Genomic DNA, 27,575 nt, shown 5'->3' with positions numbered 1-27,575 from the left:
AGCAATTTATTTTCTTTTTGCAATGGGAAACCAGCACCTTTAAATAGAAACACTTTGAATAAGATATAAACTGAATGTATAAAATTGAGAGCAAGGCTTTTCGGTTATGCACATCTCATCTTGTTCAGTAGCTCTATGAGAGGTTCAGATGTCTTTAGAGAGAAGAAGGGGAAAATGGAGATGATGGGGTGGTGAAGATAAATTCCCTCAATCATCCTGCTTGAGGTCAGGCTGAACCATGGCAGAATAAGCAAGAAAGTGGAGTCCTGAGACCTACAAGAGCTCTACCACCCTGACTTGGACATCCTTTCTCCTGCCCAGGCTGAGACCGCTGGAGCAAGGGGCTGCTTCCTCCTTCAGCTGCTGCATATGAATGGCAGAAGAGAGGCAGGAGTTAGCTCCCTGGTGGATTTTCTTTCTTTCAACCCATATTATCACAGATGATATCCACAAATTAAAGTTTCTACTCTTCAGTTTCTTATGCACGCAAGATCATTTGAACAGATTCCTAGGCTTCTAATGGACGTTCAATCGTCTCTTCCTGTCTGACCAATTGTTAGTGAATCTACACAACATGAAACTGTCTATAAGATGGTGCTATTTCCCAATCTCACTTGGAGATGCTGAAAGATCTAGGAAATATTAAACTAGCTCCCCTAGCAGAAAAATGGCAGGATCAGACTGACCACCTAGTTTACAGTCAGCCCAATTTTATTTTTCATTAAAGTCAAGAGGATGGAAAGTTATGTCAAAATTATGCCCATTACCCTTGTGAATTTTGACTCTGGCCCTTTTTGAGGTGGGAATATGGTGCACTGCTGGGGAAGAATAGAAAAAATTTAACATCTAACCTAGGTTTGCTTGATATGTTAACAGCTGGGGGCAAAAAGTGGGAAATCATTTGCTTTCCCAATAATGAGATCCCTCAACTTCAAGGGTACAAATCAAAAATTGTAAGTAGGTGCCATAAATACAGAGCAAAGTGGTACAAAAGAAAATGGAAAAACAAAAGAAAATATAGATCTCCAGCAAATGAGGAGAGTTTCGTTTTACTGAGGTAAATTATAAAGGTGCCAAGCTGAATCTGACAAGTACATTGTATCTTCATCAGCAATGTTTAGTGTATTTGTAATGTGGGGATACATTGAGGTATGGAACATGGGCTAGCAACTAAAAGTGAAGGAACAGAGCTGTTGGATCCAGTGCCCTTGGTTTGTTGGGGCTAAAGGATCGGGGCTGCACGCTTGTATTGGGGTGACCCAATCGGTACAGAGACAGAGAACACCAGGAGATCGTTAGAATAAACACATGCTGTTTATTTATAAACTAAACCCTACAACTACACTTGTGTGCTCACAACATAAAAATCTGTCTTCACTCATCAGTGACTAACTCAAGACTCTCCCACAGAGAGGTAGCAATTGGGTATTAAGATCATGTGACCTTAAATTACAATGCTTGTCTTAAAGGTATTTCATATATCAGATTACTACAAGAGCAAAAACTGTAACAGTTTGTGCTGATAGACTCAGCTCCTTTGCAGTTTAATTTCTGTGCAGTAACTTATTTTCTCCATCTTGCTTCCCTTCCTTGTTGCTATACTGTATGGGGCATGTCTACACAAGATTTCCACAGAGCATAGAATTCAAAAGAGGGAAAAATCTGACAAGAGTTTGACTGTTGATAACTCAGGTTCTTTCAACGTCACATGGTAATGGAAGCAATGGATAAATGAGTGGCACAGCCTCAGTGAAGAGCAAAGGACAGGTGCATGTATTCAGTGGACAAGCATTAAAAAACACAGGAGCATGATTTACCATTCCTAGTGCTGAAGGCTCTGACTAAACGTTCAGAAATGCATTGAGGAAAATACACAAGTTATTGTTTTGATCAGAGGTAAGTATTGAAACAAGCAAAAAAAGACCACACTCTGGAATCTTTTGACATATCCCATCATAACCTGTTCGCCCTGCACTCCCTCTATTGCTGTAGTGACACCAAAGTTGTGCCCTTGCTTTTTTTGAGTTCCAGTTTCCTTTGCTAGAATATCTTATGGGCTAATAATTTCAAGTACCAATTGGGGGGTCTATCTTTCTAAATGAGCTTTGGAGCCCTCTATAACACACTATTGTTCTGATTTGAACAGCTTATATGCCAAAAATGGATTTTCAAGCTGTTCCCTTAAACCAATTTCCACCTCTGTGTGGTTTTCTGCATGTAGTTTTCTACTCCATTATTTGCCAATAGCCTGAGTTGGGCATGTCAAAATTGTTCTGAAAGTATTGCTAAATTAATAGTTATTATCTATCCTATGCCCAATCCAACTTAATGCTGACAAACGTACATAGGTTGCCAAGAATATTTACTGCTCAAAGCACTATTTCTATAGTCTGCTAAGAAGAAAGAAAAACTGATTAGGTTGATAATATTTATATCTTGGCCCATTTAATCATTCATGTTGAAATTGAATCAAGATAATGGACTTCACCATTGAACAGACGATCTTTGACAAGCTGTTAATATATATATGATAACATGTACTAGATTGACAATAGAGATATTATACTAGCAGCATCCACCATCTCACTGACTATGGCACACTGCTCCAAGATGAAAAGGGAATACTTTGCATTAAATAAAATCTTGCATCTTGCTTTACATTTGGGATAATTATTATTTCTATACCCAATGTGAATTTTTGTTACCCTTCTTTCTCAAAACAAAGTTTTTTGTTCATTAATATGCTTCATAATCAATCTGCCAAAATTAACAACTTCTGGATAACTAAAGAAATGGTTGCACACTGTAATGAATAAAATGCTCATCTGGTATCTGGCTTCCACTAAATATCATATTTTATCTTCATCCTTTCTACCTATTTCCCTTACAAGTGCCACTGAAGTATATTCCAGTTTCCACAGATATAAGCTGATTTGACAATGTTCAGAACTCTATAAGATGACAAATTAGAAGGTGGCACATAATGTGACACCCAAAACTTTAAACATCACCCTAATCACAAACAGGAGGTCTTGTGGTGTAGTGTCCCTGTGCCTGAACCAGAAGCTCAAATCGCAGTCCAGGACTTGATGGCCACGGAACGTGTGTTCACAACAAGGCTAAACAGATTGACTATCAACCTGCAAATCCTTCCAACATGCCTATGACAGGCAGTAAGAGTGGAAGAGACTTCTGATCAGCAATGTTTGATGTGGAGTGCTGCCCTGCAAGCTATAGCTTCAGGCTAGTGGCCTGTTCCTGGAAAAACAAGCTACAGAAAACAGATGTACATGTGCTTTGTCTGGCTCCTGTATTTCTAGACAGGGGAAGCTTCTGCATCTAAGTAATTAAAAGTAGCATGAATTTTGTGTGTGCATTTTTAAAGGAAGCAAAGCTTGTATTTTGAAAATCAACTTAGTGTTCATACAAGATCCACCAAGGAGCTAGAAGACATCACTTTTCTACAGAAATTATTCTGAGGATGTGCTAAAAACAACAGGAATCAAATCTAGTTAACACACTATAAACATGAGACATGCCCTTATATAGAAAGGCCTATTTGCAAAGAGACAGCATTGGAGTCAGATTGATGTCTGCAGACAAGCGGTGGTAGCCAATTATCTGCAGATTAATGTAATTAAGGGGCCCACTAAAGCCCCGTTTCCATCCAACTGCCTGCAGCCACCAGGATCATGCCCAGTCAGCTGTGGCCACTTTTAAAATCAAAGAAACTTACTTGGCCTTCTCCCTCATTGTCTCCATCTTCAGATCAGCAGTTCCCACCTTGGCCAGTAGGGTTGCCAATCTGTAACTGCTTCCTTGGCTTTTAATTGGCTTCCCATTTCAATAGCAGTGGACATGTCTGGAACACACTGAGCGGAATCGTAACCCCATCTAGCCCCCAAAGATCCCTGAATGAAAATTCAACCGGTGTTGTCCTTTTACACATTGTTTGCAAGGAGACTTTTATTGCAGGTGCAGGCTTTAATGTCTTTCCATCCCAATGTACTCCTTTGTTATAAAAGGGTTCTGTAGAGGGATGAGCAGGCGTGAATGTTGAGGTTAGCCCTGGTTTCCCATGTCATCCCCTTAGTGTTTCTTCTGCTTGAAATAATATGGAAATGAGGGGATATGAGAAAGCTCTGGCTGGTAGAAGTAGGGAAAATCCCAAGATATTCTATAAGTATATCAATGGGAAGAGGAAAACCAGGGAAAGAGTAGGGCCCATTAGGGACCAAGGGGGCAATCTATGGGTGGAGCCAGAGGACATCGCTAGAGTGTTGAATGTATACTTCACATCCGTCTTCACCCAAGAGAATGACGATGAAGGTATTGAACTCAGGGAGAGAGGCTGCGAGGTTCTTGAGCAAATTGATACAGGGAGTGACAAGGTATTGGAGGTGTTGGCAGGCTTAAAAGTGGACAAATCTCCAGGTCCTGGTGATTTGTGTCCCAGGCTGCTGAGGGAGGTAAGGGAGGAGGTCGCAGGGGCTCTGACCCAAATTTTTAATTCCTCTCTGACCACGGGGGAGGTGCCAGAGGACTGGAGAACAGCTAATGTGGTTCCGCTATTTAAGAAGGGTTGTAGAGATAAGCCAGGGAACTACAGGTCAGTGAGTCTCACGTCAGTGGTAGGGAAACTATTGGAGAAAATTCTGAAGGAGAGAATCTATCTCCACTTGGAGAGGCAAGGTTTGATCAGGAATAGTCAGCATGGCTTTGTCAGAGGGAGGTCATGCCTAACACATTTGATTTAATTTTTTGAGGAGGTAACCAGGTGTGTAGATGAGGGTAGTGCAGTTGATGTAGTTTATATGGATTTCAGCAAAGCCTTTGACAAGGTCCCACATGGGAGGCTTATAAAGAAGGCAAATGCACATGGGATACAGGGTAATTTGATAAGGAGGATTCAAAATTGGCTTAGTTGTAGGAGACAGAGGGTGATGACAGAAGGATGCTTTCGTGACTGGAAGCCAGTGTCCAGTGGCGTACCACAGGGATCTGTGCTGGGTCCCCTATTATTTGTCATTTATATAACCAACATAGATGACTATGTGGGAGGTAGGATTAGTAAGTTAGACGGGATGGTCAAATGGGCAGATAAGTGGCAGATGGAATTTAACCCTGAAAAGTGTGAGGTGATACACTTTGGAAGAAGTAATTTGACAAGGAAGTATTCAATGAACGGCATAACACTAGGAAGTTCTGAGGAACAAAGGGACCTTGGTGTGTGTGTCCATAGATCTCTGAAGGCAGAGGGGCATGTTAGTGGGGTGGTGAAAAAGGCATATGGGACACCTGCCTTATCAATCGAGGCATAGATTACAAAAGTAGGGAGGTCATGCTGGGGTTGTATAGAACCTTGGTGAGGCCACAGCTGCAGTACTGTGTGCAGTTCTGTTTGCCACATTATAGGAAGGATGTGATTGCACTGGAGGGGGTGCAGAGGAGATTCACCAGGATGTTGTCCAGATGAAACATTTAAGTTATGAAGAGAGGTTGGATAGACTTGGGTTGTTTTCATTGGAGCAGAGAAGACTGAGGGATGGCCTGATCGAGGTGTACAAGATTATGAGGGGCATGGACAGGGTGGATAGGGAGCAGCTGTTCCCCTTAGTTGAAGGGTCAATCACAAGGGGACATAAGTTCAAGGTGAGGGGCAGGAGGTTTAGGGGGGATGTGAGGAAAACCTTTTTTACCCAGAGGGTGGTGACGGTCTGGAATGTGCTGCCTGGGAGGGTGGTGGAGGCGGGTTGCCTCACATCCTTTAAAAGTACCTGGATGAGCACTTGGCACATCATAACATTCAAGGCTATGGGCCAAGTGCTGGTAAATGGGATTAGGTAGGTAGGTCAGGTGTTTCTCACATGTCGGTGCAGACTCGATGGGTCGAAGGGCCTCTTCTGCACTGAGATTTTGTGATTCTGTGAAATGCTGCATTGTTGTACCACAGAGGCATCATAGCTGATTTCTGGATAAAAGTCAATGATGTGAATAATGATTGTTCTGTTCTTGCATACCACCTGAACAGTGATTAAATGCAAATCTTTTCTATTTATGTAGGTCATGGAGTTGATACAGAAAGCCTCAATTCCGACATAGGTGCCTTTTACAATGTTGTATGGTTGAGGGAGCCCAGTCATTGGGTGAAAGCTATGTCTAGCTATTGCCTCATTTCCACAGGGAAAGTGGTTATCCTTGAAAACATGGCGTTGATGACTTTCTTGATATATGTGTGCTCACTGCAGATTGCCTGATGTGACACACGTCCATTGCTGTAACTTGGAAAGGGATGAAAGCTCCATGCTGTGGAAAACTTTACTTTTACAGGCAGAATCAGATGATTCTGATCAGATTCTGATCAATTCTGATCAGATTTTGCAGCTATTTCAGATGTTGTCATCATACAGCAGATGGTATAATTCTGTGACAGCTTGTCTTGTAGAGCAGAAGTGGCAAAGACAAACAAGTTCTGATGCTCCCAGATACACATGCAGATGTTTACAACTGCAGAACCTTGGGTAGTTAGAGTGTGAATAAAGCACATTATGTGTTGTTGTGTCAAGAACTTGTTTCCCTCATTTAAATCGTGTAACACTATGGTTTTATCAAACAGCTAGCAGCAGAGTTGCATTCCACCACAATATGCCACTCATGGTTTGCCATATCCTACAATCTTTCATCATGCCAAATAACTTATGTTTGTTCAATGAGGAGTGCAGAAGAACATGAGCACATGGTTTTGTGAGAATATTATGTATAAGCAGTTACCATAAACCTATTATGGATATTTATCCCAGATGGTAGATGTCATGGAGATTGTAAGAAGAAATAAAAACTCCCATTTGTTAAATGCTTTTTTACAATCTCTCTAGTTCTCTCTCCTCTCCAGCACTCCCTCTCTCTCTCCAGCACTCCCTCTCTCTCACTCTCTCTCCCCAGCACTCTCTCTCTCTCTCTCACTAAAAATGGGGTGCCAACCTGTTGGTGACACAACACAGGATAACCAGCATGCAAAACAGCAAAAGCAGCATGTTAAAGACAGAACTAAGCAATCAGATCAGATCAAAACACTGTCATCCAGTTGCGAATAGAGGTAGACAATGAAACTAACAATGGGAGGAGGTGGCTCCATTAACATCCCATTCTCAATGATGCCACGATTGAAGAAGACAAGGCCGAAGCATTTCCAATCATCTTCCATCAGAAATGGCAAGCAGATGATCCATCTTGGCCCCCCTTCCTGGGTTACCACTATCACTGACGCCAGTCTTCACCAATTTGATTTACTCCACGTGATATCAAGAAACGGCTGAGTGCATTGGATATAACAAAGGCTATGGGCTCCAACAACATTCCTGTTGTAATGCTGAAGACTTGTGCTCCAAAACTAGCCAAACCTTTAAGCACTATTTTCCCGAATAGCTACAGCATTGACATCCATGCAACAATATGGAAAATTGTCCTGGTATGTCCTATTCAGAAAAAGCAGGACAAATCCAGCCCAGTCAATTATCATCAACATATCATCAACCATTCTTCTTGTTCATTCATGGGGTGTGAGCATTTCTGGCAAAGCCAGTATTTAATGCCTATTCCTAATTACCCTTGAGAAAGTGGTAGTGTATAGTTACACCCACAGTGCTGTTAGGAAGGGAGTCCCAGGATTTTGACCCAATGACAGTGAAATATTGGCAATATGGTTCCTAGTCAAGATTTTGTGTGACTTGGAGGGAAACTTGCAGGTGATGGTGTTCCCATGCACCTACTGCCCTTATTCATCAAGGTGGTAAAGATCATGGATTTGGAAAGTGCAGTCAAAGGAGCCTTGAAGAGTTGCTGCAGTGCATCATGTAAGTGGTACACACTGCTGCCACTGTGCGCTCGCAGTGGAGGAAGTGAATGTTTAAGGTGATGGATCGGATGCTGATCAAAATCCTGGAACTCTCTACTTATTAGCATTGTGGGAGTACCTTCAGCACATTGAGTGCAGCTGTTCAAGAAAAAGGCTCATCACCACCTTCTCAAGGGCAATGCGAGATTGGCAATATATGCTGGCTTTTACAGCAACCTTCATACCCTAAAGAGTGTTTTTCCAATGTGCACTATCTGGAGTCAATTGTAATTAATTTGAAAGGACTCTAAACCTCTGTCTTACACTCATGTCTGATGCAGAAGCCACACTGGGATTAAAAATCTTCTCTGCTACGATTGCGGATTAAGTACACTGTTCAGTTTTCAGCTCAAATTCAATAAAATAAGAAGGAAGCTGAGTTTTATTGCACTTTCTACAACCTTTTTGATGACAAGAATGCTATAATCATGGCTACTGTGAAAGGCTCAAATTTATCATGGTAAGATGGAAAGGGACCATCTGGTGTACAACAAAGATGGTGTTAATTATATATGTGAATACTTAACAAAGAGAAGATTGAATGTTGCATTGAGATAGACCATCGAACATCATTAGATACACCATACTGAAGCCATATTGACACAACTGGTGATAAATTATGACTTCAACATCAGGTTAATGTGCTTACATGAATTGCTTCTGTTGATTCTATTAACGCAGGTGAAATAACTTAATAACTTTGTTCAAATAGCAGGCAGAGAAATTTAGTATGAATACATTAATGACAATCCGAATACACCACAAACACCCAACTATTTCGTTTGGATTTTTGTAAATTATTAACCTAAAAACAAACTCAAATTACTCTCTCAGTGTTGTTCCTACATTACAATTACACCCCAAAACTGCTTACTTTGCTGCAAGGCACTTTGAAACATTCTGAGGTTGTAAAAAGGTGTTTCTTACAATCTCCATGACGTCTACCATCTGGGATAAATATCCACAGTAGGTCTATGGTAACTGCTTATACATAATATTCTCCCACCCACCAGTCCAAATTACCACATTTACAAGCTTGCCAATCTGCTTTGAAAACTACACCTGTGGTCGATAGCATTGTGGGACAGCACATTGATGCTTTAGTGCAATGCAGCATGGGTCTGCAGGAAATTACCACCATTCCCCACACAATGTGTTAACGATGTTATCCTGGAGACACACTGATCAGAAGCCAAGTGCTTCCCAATGAGGAGCAATAGTTCTCCCTCATTCCACATGGGCAGGGCCCCTTAGTAATAATATCTGAGAAAAGGGCTGAGGAAAAAAATCCAGCATAATTCACCAAAAAAAAAATCCCTCTATAGGTTACTTTCAATATGGCATAATATTGTTCCAAAACAGTGGAATGCTAGGGAAAAAAATACAGTTCTCAGTTAAGCATGTGGAAGAGAAATTGGTATACACTGTTCCCAGTATTCAGAGGTAAAATTGGTGAAAAGGATGTATTTGTAGCAGTGGAACGGCCAGCACTGAGGTTGCGCATTGGTACCACAGCTAATTTGTGAGGCCCACTTTATAATGCCATTGGGTCCCTTGGATATGTTAAAGAGGGGCCGAAAGTCTGTTTAAAGACTCCCATTTGAAGAAATAAGCCAGTTGATTAAGGGAAAAACAGGGCCTGCTCAGTTCAGTTTTTTAGGTGTTATCTTATTCAAAATAAATATGGAATCAGGGGAAGCAAGAGCTCAAAGGATTGGGAAGTTTCAAAGTCAGTGCTAGGGAGGAGGATAGGGGAAGGGAGATATAGGCCTGTATTTTTGCAGGATCAGGCAGACTCCTTGGACCTTTAAAAATGGCTGACAGAACCCAGGTGCAGAAATCTCTCCCTCATTTCCAACCAATCTAAATTTTGTTGATAGGGGAAAGGGGGCTGGGCGTGATTCACACGGAGGGAAACCCGAACTTGGCAGGGCCATTTGAACTGAGTGCCGAGTTCAAACAGACCCCATTTTGGCTGTTACAAGGACTTTAACCAGTGGTATGGGAGTAATAAATTGATAGAGTAGACATAAACACTTTTGAACGGCAAATAAGGTCTGCATAACTGTCATGATGTGAAATGTTTAAAATCCCCAGCTCTTTACACTTAAAAAAAAAACAGACTGCAGCTGTCACAGAGTTAATAGAAAAACCCTCTGTTGGACTGCTTTGATTGACAGGTTTTATACTGTAGGTTAAGAAAACAATAGCATCTGTTCAGGCAGTTTCAAAAGAACTCTTTGTTGAGATTTCCCCAAAGGCTATTATTATGTCATTATGAATGTTTGGAGTTTCAAATGTTACAATTATCTTAGCAGGGGTTCTGAGTTCACAGTTTGACTGTTTAATGAGGTTATTAAAGGATTTGCTGTCTTTGATGTGGGGTCTGAATAGAAGCTTGTTTTTAATGAGAGATCAACCATTCGAGGGATTTAAAATTTTTGCATGGATTCTATGGATGGGAGTTTTTTTCACTATCAATGTATAAAGCAAGAGCTGTACTAGATTGATGGAAGTTTATTTTCATCTTCAGAGGTCTGCCCATGGTAGCTCCTGTGTGAATGGCTATTAAGGTGACATGGATGATAGGTGGGGGACGTGAGTCAGTTTTGAGTTGACATGGAGGTTACCATGCGATTCGGGGTACCTTTTACTGAGGGGACTCCAGCAAATCAAGAAACTTTCCAATTCAAGCTTCCTGTTTCAGTAGCAAAAATTTAGCCCATAGTTTCTAGGATTCTGGAAGTCGGTGCTTGGGGGAATCATAGAATGGTTAGATCACAGAAGGAGGCCATTAGGCCCGTCGTATTCATGCTGGCTCTCTGCAAAAGGAACTTAGTTAGTCCTGCCCCTTCCCTGGCCTGAAAGCTGAACCAGTGATTTATAAATATTCATCCTAAGTTCTTTGCTTTTGTACCCTATGTCTCTATTTATAAATCCCAGGATCCTGCAAGCCTTTGTAACCACTGTTTTTTTCGCCATTGCAACAATTTGTGCACATATACCCCAAGGCCCTCCTATTCTTGCACCCTTTTAGAATTGCACCCTTTATGTTATATTGCCTCTCTCCAATCCTTCTAACAGAATGTACCACTTAACACTTCTCTGCATTAAATTGTGTTCACCTATTTCATCAGCAAGTCTATGTCCTCTTGGAGTCTACCACTATCCTCCTCACTGTTCACAATACTTTTAAGTTTTGTACCTTCTGCAAGTTTTAAAATTGTGCCCTACATACCCAAGTCTCGGTCATTAAAAACAAAAATAAAAATACGTGGAAAAACTCAGCAGGTCTGGCAGCATCTGCGGAGAGGAACACAGTTAATGTTTCTCGACCTGCTGAGTTTTTCCAGATATCTTTATTTTTGTTTTGGATTTCCAGCATTCGCAGTTTTTTGCTTTTATCTCGGTCATTAATATGCATCGAGTGGTCCTAATATCAACCTCGAGGGAACCCCACAGTATGTGTTCTCCCATCCAAAAAACAAACATTCACAATACTCTCAGTTTCCTGTCATTCAGCCAACTTTATATCCATGCTGCCATGGTCCCTTATTCCATGGGTTTCAACTTTGTTGGCAAGCCTAATATCAGGCACTTTATCAAGGGAGTTTGAGGGTCAGATCCTCGGGGACAGGGGCAAGGGGAGGGAAATCTGTGGTCAGAGGCCATTGGGTCGCAGACTAATCAAATTTATATTTTTTTGCAGGTGACGTTTAGGGCTGTTTTCCAGAGTGCACCCGAATTGTCCTTACCCAATATAGTTAACGGCACCTCCAATCAAAAGTGTGCATGTGTATGCTGACGGCCATTCTGGAGCCTTAAGAGGCCATGTAATGCATGAAAAATGGGCACTATGTGACTCAAATTCTGGACCATGAATTGTAAGAGGAATTAAATCTTGTTATCTGCAATAATTGATGCAAATGAGAAATCAAGGCCAGGGTATGACATGTTTTAAACAAAATACGTTGGCTGTAAGAACAGTTAAAATGCCCTTCACACGAAGCAATTTCCATTAAATTTCGTGAGCAAGTCAGGATTTTCTTGTCATAATACTGATGTCATTGACATTGCTGCCTCTGCAAAGCTTTTCAAGAGCGAGTACTTAAATATATCAATCAGGCAGATAAGCTATTGTAAATGCCACTAAATTTATTCTGCTAAACCAATTTGCTATTCTGTCAAATTTTTTAAAAATCAAAATGAAACTGCAAGAATTTTTAATGTTTGTTCAATCAATGACTGCATCAAGGAGGAGGAAGAAAGAAATAAAACAGTGTTACAAATGTGAGGTTGTTATGTTTTGGAATGGTGGGTTGGATTTATATGCCCCCGCCAGTGTGCTTTCAGTGGAAGGGGTGGGGGGGCAAGTAAAATAGGGTGGATGCCAAACCCACCATCTTCCCACCCACCCCCATGATACTTTAAGTGGGCGGTGCTGAAATCAGCAGCCTGCCGCCATGTTTAAATAAATAATCAAGGGTGAATTGAACTTGTTAACAACTAAATACATACTTTGGTTCTGTCTTCACAAAGGAGGACACAAATAACATACCAGAAATGTTGGGGAACACAGGGTTTAGTCAGAGGGAGGAACTGAAAGAAATCAGTATTAGCAGGGAAATGGTGTTGGAGAAATTGATGGGATTGAAGGCCGATAAATCCCCAGGGCCTGATAATCTATATCCCAGAGTATTTAAGGAAGTGGTCCTAGAATTAGTGGATGCATTGGTTGTCATCTTCCAAGATTCTATAGACTCTGGAACAGTTCCTACAGATTGGAGGGTAGCTAATGTAACCCCATTATTTAAAAAGGGAGGCAGAGAGAAAACAGGGAATTATAGACCAGTCAGCCTGACGCCGGTAGTGGGGAAAATTCTAGAGTCCATTATAAAAGATTTAATAGCTGAGCACTTGGAAAACAGTTGCAGAATCAGACAGAGTCAGCATGGATTTATGAAAGAGAAATCATGCTTGACAAATCTACTGGAATTTTTCGGGGATGTAACTAGTAAAGTTGATAAGGGGGAGCCAGTGGATGTGGTTTATTTGGACTTTCAGAAGGCTTTCGACAAAGTCCCACATAAGAGATTAGCGTGTAAAGTTAAAGCACATGGGATTGGGGGTAGTATATTGAGATGGACAGAAAACTGGTTGGCAGACAGGAAACAAAGAGTAGGAATAAGCAGGTCTTTTTCCGAATGGCAGGCAGCGTCTAGTAGGGTACCGCAGGGATCGGTGCTGGGACCCCAGCTATTCACAATATATATTAATGATTTAGATGAAGGAACTAAATGTATTATCTCCAAATTTGCAGATGAGACAAAGCTGGGTGGGAGGGTGAGCTGTGAGGAGGATGCAGAGATGCTTCAGTGAGATTTGGACAAGCTGAGTGAGTGGGCATATGCATGGCAGATGCAGTATAATGTGGATAAATGTAAGGTTATCCACTTTGGTAGCAAAAACAGGAAGGCAGATTATTATCTGAATGGCTATAAATTGAGAGAGGGCAATGTGCAACGAGACCTGGGTAGCATTGTACACCAGTCGCTGAAGGTAAGCATGCAGGTGCAGCAGGCGGTAAAGAAGGCAACTGGTATGTTGGCCTTCATAGCGAGAGGATTCGAGTACACGAGCAGGGATGTCTTGCTGCAATTATACAGGGCCTTGGTGAGACCACACCTGGAATAATGTGTGCAGTTTTGGTCTCCTTATCTGAGGAAGGATGTTCTTGCTATAGAGGGAGTTGAGCAAAGGTTTACCAGGCTGATTTCTGGGATGGCGAGACTGACATATGTGGAGAGATTGAGTCGGTTAGGATTATATTCGCTGGAGTTCAGAAGAATGAGGGGGGGGATCTCATAGAAACCTGTAAAACTCTAACAGGACTAGACAGGGTAGATGCAGGAAGGATGTTCCCGATGGTGGGGGAGTCCAGAACCAGGGGTCACAGTCTGAGGATACGGGGTAGATCATTTAGGACTGAGATGAGGAGAAATTTCGTCACCCAGAGGAGCAGTGAGCCTGTGGAATTCGCTACCACAGAAAGTAGTTGAGGCCAAAATATTGTATGTTTTCAAAAAGGAGTTAGATATAGCTCTTGGAGTGAAAGGGATCAAAGGTTATGGGGAGAAAGCGGGAGCAGGCTATTGAATTGGATGATCAGCCATGATCATAATGAATGGCGGAGCAGGCTCAAAGGGCTGAATGGCCTACTCCTGCTCCTATTTTCTATGTTTCTACGACCACAATAATATGCAGTTGGTGTAGGCAGTCCGATGGGAGTGGGCAGGATGTTTTTTTAAAAAACTTTTTGAAATGGCGGGAAGGAAGATGGTGTACTCTATTCGGGAGGTCCCCTTTGCACATCAGGAAGCAACCCCCACTAAGATAGAAAGGGGGATACTATCTGCCTGCTCGCCAAAACCCACCAACTCCACCACCATGCACCCCACTTACATCCCTAAACTACCCAAACCCTGCCCACCCAATAACCCGGACTTACCTTGTTCCAGGATCCATGATCTTCTTGTTCCTGCTAGCAGTGCCGGCTAATGCGCTCGTGGTGCTGCCGGGACTGGTGGGGCTGTTGGCCAATCAGATTGGCTGACAGCCTCTGAGGGTGGGACATCCTCCCAGTGAGGGACAGAAGTCCCACTGGCAGATAATTTAGACTGCCTTCTGTCTGCAACACATTATGGTTGCAGGGCGGGCTGGTGTGGAACAAGTCAGCTCCATTCCGACTTCACTTCTGGGGGTGGGGGGAGGAGCTGTTCATGCCCACTTACTATAAAGCCCTGTGTCTTTAATTTATGGTAAGATGGAGGAATGAAGGGGTCATGTGACCTGTTCTGAATTTTGCCTGACAATAAGCCTGGGTGGCTTTGTTGTTAAAGGTTAAAGGTCGGTTGGTTGTGGGGGCGGGGGGGGGGGGGGGGGGTGGATTGTTTTAGTGGGAAGAAGGTGCAAGATATTCACACCTGTAAACAATGACCTGAGCAGCTGTGTTGAAGATGGATAGGCTCTGAACCTCTAAGTTCCAGGGTGGTGCTCGGAATGTCGGAATTTGTAAATGGTTAAACTTTAATCTGTGTATTTAATTCTAGGATAGAATGAAGTTGAAGGTGTGGAGGATAGCCAATGAGCGTTTCTACCTGGGAACAAGGCTCATGTGATTCGTATTGCCATGGGGATAGGCTTTGAGAGGGGAAGAGTCCGTAGGGAGCTGGTGTAGGATCAAATTACAAATTTTCCTAAAAATTTCATTGAACCTCACAGACAGGGTTAGTCTGCAAGAATCCAGGAGAGAGAACAGAGATAGAGGCAGCAAGTCTTTATTGTTCATGAGGCAAAACGTAGGTGTGAGTTCACACCCCAAATGAAGAAACCAAGCTCGTGAGGGTTTAAGCAAAGCTGGAAGATTCACCTAGCTTTAGCCAGAGGGAAAGGTCTCCAGCGTAACCCATACCATGAAAGTCAGTTCAGGGATTAGAATTTATCTGGCTGAAAAGGGAAAAGGTGCTACAAATCACTTTGGACTAACTCCTGGAGAATGAAATATCCACTTGAGGGACGGAGTAAAGTATAAACATGGAGGGAGATTATCAATTTAAACATTAAACGAGGTGCCTTTTCTGTAGTTTAATTTCTTTCATACCAGGTCAGAGGTCTCAGATTGCAGAAAGATCTTAATTCTCAGATGTCATCAGTGCATGCTGAGTTTACCTCATTCATATTCACTTCCAGTCTCTCAAACTTATTCTTCCAACTTCGCTTGAAAAAAACAAAAGTTAACTGCCAGCAATGTCTTTTTTAATCAAGAATCAAATGCTACCAACCTTCGGCTGCACCCTTGAAAAATTAGATGGAAAAAGACGTGCCAGTAAATCATATCCCTTTTCTCATTGTTAACAGTGGAAGATTATTTCACTCACCATTAAAACACCAAAGGACCACCAGTCTGCACTTTGTGCATGGCCACGCCGGTTGACTACTTCGGGAGCCATATACTCTATTGTCCCACAGAAGGAATACGCTCTCTTGTCATGGTCGACAGCCTCCTTGCTGAGCCCAAAGTCTGAGCAACAAGAATTACTTTTAGTATCGCTGAAATCTTGTCAAACTGTCAGAAATGATGTGTAGAACTTAAATGTTCGATTTCAATGCTGCTCGGTTTGATCCTGATCAACATTAATATAAAGTGTACTCACCTGTTATTTTAATGTGACCATCTTCATCTAGAAGTACACTGAAATTCAAACAGCAGCAAAATGAAATGAGAAACCCCGCAACATAGACAAAGATTGAAATCCACCTCCATATTTGAAATTCAGACATATCACAAAGTCTTTTCCCAATGACAATGATGTCTGCAGGAATATGTAACTAATTGTTGGTATTGAGTACAGATTCTAGTCGTTTTTCATTTGAGGTTTACGGTGAATTTTGGGCTTCAAAGTTAGGTGAAGTGCAAGCAATTATCAGCCTGGCCTAACAATGCACAGGAATCCTCCCCGACAGGATTAACTCTGTTTCCATTTCTAATGCTAGACAGAAAGTGGCAAGAACTGTAATTAGTGTCTTCTTTCAGTGCTTTCAGCCAACTGATGGTTCACTGACTCTGAATCTTCAGCATCTGTCACACTGTTAAGCGGAGGATAATTTATTACTGAGGGTGAATAGGGACATTTTAGATTATATGTTGTGCGTGTGAGCGAGTTGTAATTCGCAAGCTCCCTTCAATTTCTCACATGAACAAAAACACTTCAATTTGGAGAATGGTTATTTAATTGTTGTTAGTTTAGCTCAGTGTTAACATAAGAACATAAGAAATAGGAGCAGGAGTAGGCCATTCAGCCCTTCAAGCCTGCCTCGCCATTCAATAAGATCATGGCTGATCAGCCCCAGGCCTCAACTCCTTTTTCGTGCCAGCTCCTCATAGCCCTCAACTCCCCGATATTTCAAAACTCTATCTACCTCCTTTTTAAATACTTTCAGTGATCTAGCCTCCTCAGCTCTCTGGGGTAGAGAATTCCAGACATTCGCTACCCCCTGAGAGAAGAAATTCCTTCGCATCTCAGTTTTAAATGAGTGGTCCCTTATTCTGCACCTATGTCCCCTAGTTTGAGGTTCCCCCACGAGTGGAAACATCTTCTCAACATCTACCCTGTCAAGCCCCCTCAGAATCCTGTACATTTCAATAAGATCACCCCTCATACTTCTAAACTCTAATGAGTAAAGGCTTAACCTGTTTAGCTGTTCTTGATAAGTCAACCCCTTCATCCCAGGAATCAGCCTAGTGAATCTCTTTTGAACTGCCTCCAATGCCAGTATATCCTTTCTTAAATACGGGGTCCAAAACTGTACACAGTACTCCAGGTGTGACCTCACCAACACCCTGTACAGTTGTAACAAGACTTCCCTATTTTTAAATTCCAACCCCCTAGCAATACAGGCCAAAATTCCATTTGCCTTCTTAATTACTTGCTGCATCTGCATGCTAACTTTTTGTGTTTCATGCACAAGAATGCCCAGGTCCCTCTCTGCTGCAATTTTCTGGAGTCTCTCTCAATTTAAATAATAATCTGTCTTTTGTTTCTTCTTACCAAAGTACATGACCTCACACTTTCCTATGTTAAACTCCACCTGCCAAGTTTTTGCCCATTCACTCAATCTATCTATATCCCCTTGCAGATTCCTTATGTCCTCATCATAACATGCCTTCCCACCTACTTTTGCGTCATCAGCAAATTTGGATACATTACACTCTGTCCCCTCCTCCAAGTCATTAATATAGATAGTAAATAAATGAGGCCCTAGGACTGGTCCTTGTGACACTCCACGAGTTACGTCTTTCCAACCTGAAAATGACCCATTAATCCCAACCCTCTGTCTTCTGTGTGTTAACCAATCCTCAATCCATGCTAATACATTACCCCCAATACCATGAGCACCTTATCAAATGCCCTCTGGAAATCCAAATACATTACATCTACCGGTCCCCCTTTATCAACTCTGCTTGTTATATCCTCAAAGAACTCTAGCAAATTTGTCAAACATGATATCCCTTTCACAAAACCATGTTGACTCTGTTTGATTGCGTTAAGCTTTTCTAAATGTTCTGCTGTTTCTTCCTTAATGATGGACTCTAGCATTTTCCCAACTACAGATGTTAGGCTGACTGGCCTATAGTTTCCTGCTTTTTGTCTCCTTCCCTTCTTGAACAGGGGCATCACATTAGTGATTTTCCAATCCGCTGGGACCCTCCCGGAATCCAGAGAGTTCTGCAACATTTCGACCGATGCCTCCACTATTTCTGCAGCCACATCCTTTAAAAGTGTTCCCTCTGACCTCCAGTTAAGAAGCTTGTGGATGCAAACTCCACTCCAGAATATGCACACGCAATCTATACTGAAATTTCAATATAAAGATTCTGAGAAACTGTGAATTGTCCAAATTCATCTTTTACACGAGTCATTAAACTTCAGTCCCATCTGACAGTTCAGGCAGACATATCTATATAAACTATTTGAATCTTTGACTGTATTTGTACCTTGTAATCAACCTGATGGCATTATTCAAAAAAGAACATTATTATTTATTGCATTTGCTGTTTGTGGAAACTTGCTGTGAGCAAAATTATTTTTATGTTTGCTTACAAATCAACAATGACAACACCTGAAAAGTGATTTCACTAACTGTGAAGAGCTTTTATACATCCTAAAGACTGGAAAGACGCATGCCTTGATTTTAACTCTGAGTCAGTTTTGGGTAGCCAAGTTTTCATTTCAGTTTAAAGTTCAACAGTTTAAGCCAAAAACAGTCTCATCGGTGAGTTTTATACTGGTTTGGCTGACGCAGCCAGAAACCCAGCAAATGTTGCGGACCAATTTTCTGTGGGTTAGCCAGAAGCTTATTTCAAGTGGGAATGCACCTCTTAAAAGGGAGGGTGTATTTCCTTCAGGCTGGTTTTGCTATTTTATTGCTACAAGAAGGGTTTTGGTCAGAAATGTGTTGCTGACAAGATCTAAGTTTTTTTGAAGCCTCCTTCAAGGTACAGGCACAGATTTTAATTCCAGCCTTAATTTTACATCTGGGTGAGTTCTGGACAGGTGAATTTTTGTTTCACTTGAACAAACATCGGAGGTGTCTCCACAGAAGCAACAGCTGCCTTCCATTAGCTCTGCTGAAGCCAACTGTAGAAGCACCTTGTAGGGCTAGTAGGGTGAGGATACATTCTGTTCAGAAGAACACTAAGGGTGGAGCTCTTTGAGAGACTTTAGTTCAATCTTCTGCCTGTAAATAAATTCAAGAGCTTTAATACATAGAATTACATTAGAAAGGGGAAAACCCCTGCTCCGGAAGGATTACAACTGTGTGTACTAAAAGAACTGAAAGTATAGAGACTATTGTATATTCATTAGAAAATGGCATGCTACTAGAGGAGTGGAGGACAGCTAATGTTATTTTTACATTTTAAAAGAAACAGAGAACAAGTCCAGGAAGTTATAGACATTAGCTTAACATTGGTATTAAGAAAGATAATGGAATCCTTACTCAAAGGTGTGGTAGAAAAACATGTAGAAACAGAAAATAGAATAAAGGGCAGTCAGCATGGATTTCAAAAGTGAAGATCATGCTTGATCAACCTTATTAAATTATTTGAATAAAGTACCAGAATAAGCAGCCAAGAGTAAAATAATAGTACATGATCTTTTAAAAGGCCTTCAATAAGGTGTTTAGTAGACTAAGGTCAGAACATGTGGAGCAAGGGGACAAGTAGCAAAATTGATACAAAATAGAAAATAGATGTTAAGAGTAGCTACTCAGACAGGTAAAAGGTAAGAAATGGTGTTCCACTGGGATCACTGGTGGGACCACGATTGTTCACAATTTACATGAATGATTTTGAAATCAGGAATCAGGAATGCAATTACGCATCTCAATGAATTGGGGGATATAGTTAATGCTGAGAAAGACTGCAACAAAATACAAGAGTATGTTAATAAACTTGAAGAATTAATGTATAAATGGCCAATGAATTTTAATGTACAGAAACATGAGTATGCTTTGATAGGAGGCCACAAATGGCTTGTAAAATAAGAGTCTATAGGGGGCAGAGGAGTAAAGGGTGTATATTCACAAATCACTGAAAGTAGCAAAACAAGTTGACAAGGCTATAAAAATGCTAACAAAACACAAGGGTTCACTTCTAAAACAATAGAATTGAAAAGCAGTGAAGTTACATTGTATTTGACCTTGATTAGACAATGTTATGCACAGTTCTGGGGCAGGATTTTCCCTATGCGCTTCTGAACCCTGCTGTCAGGCTCAAATGGAAGTCAGGAGCCCAAACTGTGTGGGAAGTGTTCACACATTATGATTTTCCCTGGAGTGGCCAATTTATGGAGAGAGAGCGAGTCCAATTAAGGTGTTGGGTAGGCTTTTGAAGCTGGGGGTGCCAATCAAAGACCTTCCAACATGAACACCGCAGTGGGATTCCTTGGCAGCTAAGTCCCAGGTGACAGACCTTAGGCGGTTAACTACTTTAATTGGCTACTCACTGCGTGCAGATGGGTAGCCCTGCCATCCCATCCTACCTCCAGGAAAATGGCCTGAAGGTGGGGTGGAGTTGGGGAACCAGAAAGCAGTTCCAGCGGCGTTATTTTTAACACCTGCCTGCTTTCGTTCCTCAGACTCAACCGGGGCTGCAAGTCAAGACCCTGGTCTCTATATGACAAAGGGCATCTAGAAGCACTGGAGAACGTGTACAGATGATATACACGGTTGATGCCAGAAATTAGAGGTTATAACCATTTGGAAAGACTGAACAAGCTGCACTTCTTTTCTCTAAAATAGAGAAGGTTGAAAGTGACCTAATGAAGGTTAATAAAATTATGAAGGAGTTTGATAGGTTAGATGTAGAGAAGAGGTTTCCACTTTTGGGAGAGTCCAAAATGAGGTACCATAAATATTAGATAGTCACTGATAAATCCAATAAAGAATTCAGGAGAAACATCTTTACTCAGAGAGTGGTTAGGATTTGATATAACATAGATGCTTTTAAGTGAAAGCTGGATGAGGACATGAGAGAGAAAGGAGGATATGCATATAGAGTTAGATGAAATAGAGTGGAAGGAGGAGTGTGTGGAGTATAAACACCAACATAGACCAATTGATCTGAATGGTCTGTTTCTGTGGTGCACATTCTCTGTAATTCTGTATAATGCACAAGGCTTCTTGCTAATTTTCAGATAAGTGTATTCAGTGGGACAATGAACGTGCTGAGATTAACTGCTCCCTGATCCCTTACTCCAAGATGTTGAGCTGTCACTCCTTCTTCTGGTCCTTCCTCACCTTTACCCAATTCTTCCTCGTCAGATAGGCTTCGTGCTGTTGCTGTGCCATCTCCGCCTTCAGTCTTCAGAGTCATATCATGCAGAATTCAACACAGTACTATGATACAGCCCATTTGTCTGGAGAATTTTGCAGGAGTCCTCAGGCCGATCAAGGCACTGGAACTTTAGCTTCAAGTTGTCATTGTTATGTTCAGTGATGTTTTTGGTCATCTTAATTGTTATTGCACATTTGCTGCTCAGCTGTGCTGAGATTGTGGGGAGGTGTCAACAGCCAGGTTTAGAGACGTTATTGCCTCCTGGCAACCATGACCTGACATTCCTGGAAGGATAGGTTAGTGGGGGTTTGGGTAAGTGTCTCAGGATAAAAGTATTGTGGGAACTGCCAGCAAAACTGTTTTGCTAATGTCTTGATGGTGATCACACACCAGTTGGCCATCAATGGATTGAAGGCCCTACTTGTTGAGAAACCCTCGTTGCTCATCCTCTGGTGCTTTGATACCATGTGAGTAATTTGAAAATAGGTTTTGTCAGCGGCATTTTAACGCAGGCACCTCACAATCATTTTACTTACTGATTTGGCATCAATTGCAAGGCAACTGGCATGATACCAGCCTTCCTCTCAGAATCTAATCTCCAGTATTGAAAGGGTCAATTCAAAAATCAAATTTTGAGGAGTTAGGAGTTCAAAGAAAGAAAAGGCAAACTGTGAGAATAGATTCAGGAAAGACAAAGGCTGTGTCCCGCTTCAATGCCAACTGCCTTGATGTACTGCTGGAGGCAGGGTGGAGCCAGAGAGAGATATTCTTCACCAGCAGTAGGAGGAAGAAACCTGCTGCTGCTACTATAAAGAAGTCACAGCTGCAAGAGGCCCAGGAGATCAGCAACAGGGGCATTCTGCCAAATTCCTGGATTAAGTGCAGGAAGTGTTTAACGGCCTAAACAAGGCCAGAAAAGGCATTCTGAAGAAGAGTCATATTGGACTTGAAATGTAAAATCTGTTTCTCTCACTACAGATGCTGCCAGGCCAGCTGAGTTTTTCCAACGCTTTCTATTTTCATTTCAGTAAAGGTGAATACAGTTTCCCATTGTCCACATCCTGCAATGTACACCACTCCCCAGCCCTAACTCTGTCTTGTCAACCCACTCCATGACACCACTCCTCATATCCACTTACCTTGCAAACGCACTCATCCTTCTCTTTCCATGCACTTCCTCACATTCCCCATCGCCACTCACCCTGAGCCCTAAGATTTCCTGCCTCCACCTGGCAGTCATCCTCACCTATTTTGCATCCACTGGATGAACACATGCCATGACAGTCATTCAGTTTCTCCCATTGTACAAGTGAACACAAAACACAAGGGAGAGGGAGAGAACTGGAGATAATCCTCCACCGAGCTCTCAATTAACAAGTGTAAAGGAGAAAGCGTTGGAGATCACTGGTGTCTTGGTGCCCAGCCATCATAAATGGGGAAATGGGGACTGCCCAGCTACCCAGTGACAGAATCAAATATAAAACACACACATGTCATAAAACACCAGGCGTATTGACTTGATTTCAGCAGCAAGTGAAATATAATCATCTTCACAAGGAGAGGTTCTTACCTTGCAAGTACTAACGTATATCTTTTATCTACAGCAAGGCATTCCCATGTGCAGCAGGAGTCCATGGAACTCGATGATGAGTCCTTAGGAGAAATGATTCTTTCTGAGGGTGGAACCATCACAGAACACATGCTTAACGTGCACCAGTTCAGAATCTCGCACTTTGTTGGAACCACTTAGACAGGTAGGTCTTCAACTGGTGACTCATACTTCACAACTGAGCAAACGCAGATGATGCTGATAGAAGCGGGTGTGTGAAGTCCATGTCGGAGGGTGCAGTTCTCTCCAAGCTCTCCTCAGTTGGACACAGATAATCACTGAAGAGCAACTGAGAATGTGCAATGTACTGACAGGCTCTCCAAGCACATAGCCATGATTACAGAGAAAACAGAGGATTCCACCTCAAGCACGAGTGTGATAATGGTGCAGAGCATCACACAATGGGTTGGATTTTACTGGGCACTATATTCGCCGCTCCCAAAAAGTCAGATGGCAGTCTGCCCACCAAAAAGCTGGCTGCCCAGCAGCCATTTTACACTTGGAGGAGTGGTTAAAGGTGAGACATGCGCTGCCATCTGGAGAGGAAATCCCCAGTAGAGAGCTACTGGCCACTGCTGGGACTCTAGGCAGTGCCCGAAGAAGAGCAGGTAATAGAGGCTGGACTTCAGGTAAATCCAGATTATTGGCGGGCTCTGGTTGGCAAGCCCCAGCAAGGGGGTTGAGGGGGGTTTGAGAGGCCAGGGGGAGGTTTAAAGGGGGGTTATGATTTTGAGGGGAGATGGTGAAATTAGAGAGATGCAAGCATTATAGAGTAGTTATAATGGGGGACTTTAATTACCAGGATGTAGACTGAGACAGTTGTAGTGTAAAGGGTAGAGAGTGAAAAGTTCCTAGATTGTGTTCAGGAGAATTTTCAACAGCAGTCCAACAAGAAAAAGATGCACTGTTGGACCTGGGTCTTGGAAATGAGGTGGGCCAAGTAGATCAAGTGTCAGTGGGGGAGCATTTATGATACAGTGATCATTGTATTATACATTCTAGGATGATGATAGAAAAGGATGATAGGCAATCCAGAGTAAAAATAATTAACTGGACAAGAGCAGACTTCGATGGGGCAAGAACAGAGCTGGGCCAGATAGACTGGAATGAAAGATTGGCAGGAAAAACTGTAGCTGAACAATGGGCTACCTTCAAAAAAGTATTGGTTCAGGCACAGTCAAGGTATATTCCATTGAAAGGGAAAGGTAGGGCAAACAAATCCAGAGCTCCCTGGTTGAAAACGGAGATAGAAATTAAGATAAAGAAGAAAAAATGTGCTTATGACAGGTGTCAGGTAGAAAATATAATTGAGAACCAAGAGGAATACAGAAGGTTCAGGGAGGAGGTGAAAAGCATACTAGAGAAGCGAAGAGGGGTTGAGAAAAGACTGGCAGCCAACATAAAGGGGAATCCCAAAGTCTTCTATCGGCATATAAATAGTAAAAGGGTGTTAAAAGGTGGCGGCAGGCCGATTAGGGAATTTACACATGGATGAAGGGGCCATGGCTGAGCTATTAAATGAAAACTTTGCATCCGTCTTTACTAAGGAATAAATGCTACCCAGGCCATGGTGACAGACGAGGAAACTCTGTCATTAGAAGGGTTCAAAGTTGATAAAGAGGAAGTGTTGAATAGACTGTTGGTACTTAAAGTTGACAAAGCACCAGGACCGGATGAAATGCATCCAAGGATATTGAAGGAAATGAGAGTAGAAATTGCAGTGGCACTGGGCATAATTTTTCAGTCTTCCCTAGATTCAGGGGATGTGCCAGAGGACTGGAAAATTGCAAAAATTAGCCCGTGTTCAAAAAATGTTCTAAGGATAGGCTCAGCAATTACAGACCAGTCAATTTAACTTCAGTGATGGGCAAGATTCTAGAAACAATTATTCAGGATAGAATTAGTAGTCACATGGAAAACTATGGGTTGATAGGGAAGAGCCAGCATGGATTTCTAAAGGAGCAATTGTGTTTAACTAACTTGCTGGAGTTTTTTGACGAGGTAACAGAAAAGGTTGATGAGGATAATGCTGTTGATGTGGTGTGCATGGACTTTCAAAAGGCATTTGATACAGTGCCACACAACAGACTTGTGAGAAAAGCTATTGCTCATAGAATAAAAGGGACTGTAGCAACGTGGATACAAATTAGCTGAGTAATAGGAAGCAGGGAGTAATGGTCAATGGATATTTTTTGGGCCAAAGGAAAGTTTGTAGTGGAGTTCCCCAGGGGTCGGTATTGGGACCCTTGCTTTTCCCAATATATATTAATAACCTAGATCTTGGTGTACAGGGGACAATTTCAAAGTTTGTAGATGATACAAAGCTTGGGAGTGTTGTAAATTGCAAGGAAGACAGTGTAGAACTTCAAAAAGACATAGATAAGTTGGTGGAGTGGGCAGATAGGTGGCAGATGAAATTCAATGCGAAGTGTGAGGTGGTACATTTTAGTAGGAAGAACATGGACAGACAATTAAAATAAGGGATGAAATTTTGAAGGTGGTGCAGGAGCAGAAAGACCTGGGTGTATATGTGCATAGACCATTGAACATGGCAGAATAGGTGGAGAGAGCAATTAATAAAGCATATAGCATCCTGAACTTTATTAATAGGGGAAAAGAGTACAAGAGCAGGAAGGCTATGCTGAATTAGACCTCAGCTGGAATATTGTGTACAGTTCTGGGTGCCACAGTTCAAGAAGGCAGCTCAACAACACATTCTCAAGGGCAATTAGGGATGGGCAATAAATGCTGGCCCAGCCAGCGAAGCCCACATCCTGTGAATGAATAAAAAAAATTATAGGAAGCATGTGAACACATTGGAGAGAGTGCAGAAGAGGTTTACAAGAATGGCTCCAGGGATGAGAAACTTCAGTTATAAGGATAGATTAGAGAGGTTGGAACTGTTCTCCTTGGAGAGAAGAAGGCTAAGAGTAGATTTGATAGAGCTGTTCAAAACCATGAGGAGGCTAGACAGAGTGAAAAGGGAGAAGCTGTTCCCACACGTAAAAGGGTCAAGAAGGAGAGGGCACAGATTTAAAGTGATTTGCAAAAGAAGCAATTGTGATGTGAGAAAAAACTTTTTCACACAACAAATGGTTTGGGTCTGGAATGTACGGCTTGGAAGCGTGGTGGAGGCAGGTTCAAATGAGGCACTCAAGAGGACATTAGTTGATTATTTGAATAGAAACGATGTGCAGAGGTATGTGGAAAAGGCAGGGCAATGGCACTAGTTCATAATGCTCATTTGGAGAACCGGTGTAGACGTATGGGCCGAATGGCCTCCTTCTGTATCGTTAAAATTCTGTGATTCTGCGATTCCATCCTGACTTGGAACTAAATCGCCGTTCCTTCACTGTCACTGGGTCAAAGTCCTGGAACTCCCTTCCTAACAGAACTTCCTACAACACATGGACAGCAGCTGTTCAAGAAGGCAGTTCACCACCACTTTCTCCAGGACAATTAATAAATGCTGGCCTAGCCAGCAATGCCCACATCCCCTGAACGAATAAATTTAAAAAGTTAAAGATATTATATAAATACAAGTTGTTGTGGCTGTTCTTCTGGGATCTTGTATAGTTTATTACTTTTCACCATTTTTCTTGTGTTGTCCACTCTTGGTTGCTAATGGCAACTTACCTTTGAACTTGTTTGATGATGAATGGGAAGGCATTTATGGTTGGGGACTAACAGGTGGAATGTGCAAGTGGTGGTTAGCTGTTTTGCAGGAATGTTTTGTGTCAGTTGCATTGGGAATGAGGTGGGAGGTGGTTGTGGGAAGATTAGCCATTGGGTTTGTTTTGGTTGTGCTTCACTGATGTTATCTAAATGAACCTTGCATTAACAAGGGCATCACTGGTACCTTGGGCAGCAATGTAAGCAATGGTGCTGTACTTCCGTTGCTTTCCTCTTCCTCCTCCTCCCAATCACCCCCATTCAATCTGTGCTCTGCTCTTGTTCCTCCTGCAGGTGCAAACCTCTTTGCTGCACAAGGTTGTGCAGAGTGCAGCACACCATGACCATTCTGGAGACCCGAGTTGCTGGGTACTGAAAGGCACCTCCAGATCATTCTAGGCACCTGGAGCACCATATGCTGGTGGCGTGTTGAAACACACATTTGGTGGCTATATGGCATTCATTGTAGTGCTGTTGGGCTTCATTGGTTGAGTTTCTGATAGATATCATCAGCCAAGTTTGAAGTGGATATCTCTTGTCGCCTAGCAGCCATCCCTTTAAGTCTGCTTGTATGTACAAAGAGATCAGGGACCTTGAACTGCTGCAGGACAAATAGCTGCTCATTGGAATCTTGCCCACACCTGCAGAAGCAACTTTTTGTGGTTGCACACCAGTTGCACATTGATGGAGTGGAAGCCCTTGATGTTTACTTCCAGCTGATCAGGGGATGTGTGCATTGCCATGTGTCTGCCTTGCATCTGTGGGAAACCAGCCAGAGACCCAAACACGAGCACCCGTTCTTTCTGACTGAACTCATTGCAGAACAAGTTAAAGTAATTGCCTACTCTGAACAAACAACCCATCAACCAATTGTGTTGGCTGATCCTGGCCATGGGTCTAGCAGTGCCCTGGAAGAAACCGGGGGCAAAAAAAAGTTGAGGATGGTGAGCACATGTTAAATCCACCCCCGCCAATGACTCCATTCAAAACTCACCCAGGAGAAA

General features: G+C 42.2%; 1 protein-coding gene across 1 annotated transcript in view; it reads right to left on the bottom strand.

The window, feature by feature from the left end:
* The window catches only part of LOC144690122 (ribosomal protein S6 kinase alpha-2), a 435,548-nt gene that overhangs the window by 126,023 nt on the left and 281,950 nt on the right, over positions 1-27,575 (bottom strand). Inside the window, exons 7-8 of the mRNA XM_078557599.1 lie at positions 16,108-16,145; positions 15,832-15,974 (exon numbers count right to left, since the gene is read on the bottom strand). Coding sequence (XP_078413725.1) covers positions 15,832-15,974; positions 16,108-16,145 — 181 coding nt within the window. The remainder of the gene's footprint in view (positions 1-15,831; positions 15,975-16,107; positions 16,146-27,575) is intronic.

The sequence above is a fragment of the Cetorhinus maximus genome, chromosome 14, assembly GCF_964194155.1.
Source record: "Cetorhinus maximus chromosome 14, sCetMax3.hap1.1, whole genome shotgun sequence".
Lineage (NCBI taxonomy): Eukaryota > Metazoa > Chordata > Chondrichthyes > Lamniformes > Cetorhinidae > Cetorhinus > Cetorhinus maximus.
The sequence above is the reverse complement of the archived record's forward strand: the minus strand, read 5'-3'. Positions and strand labels throughout refer to the sequence as shown.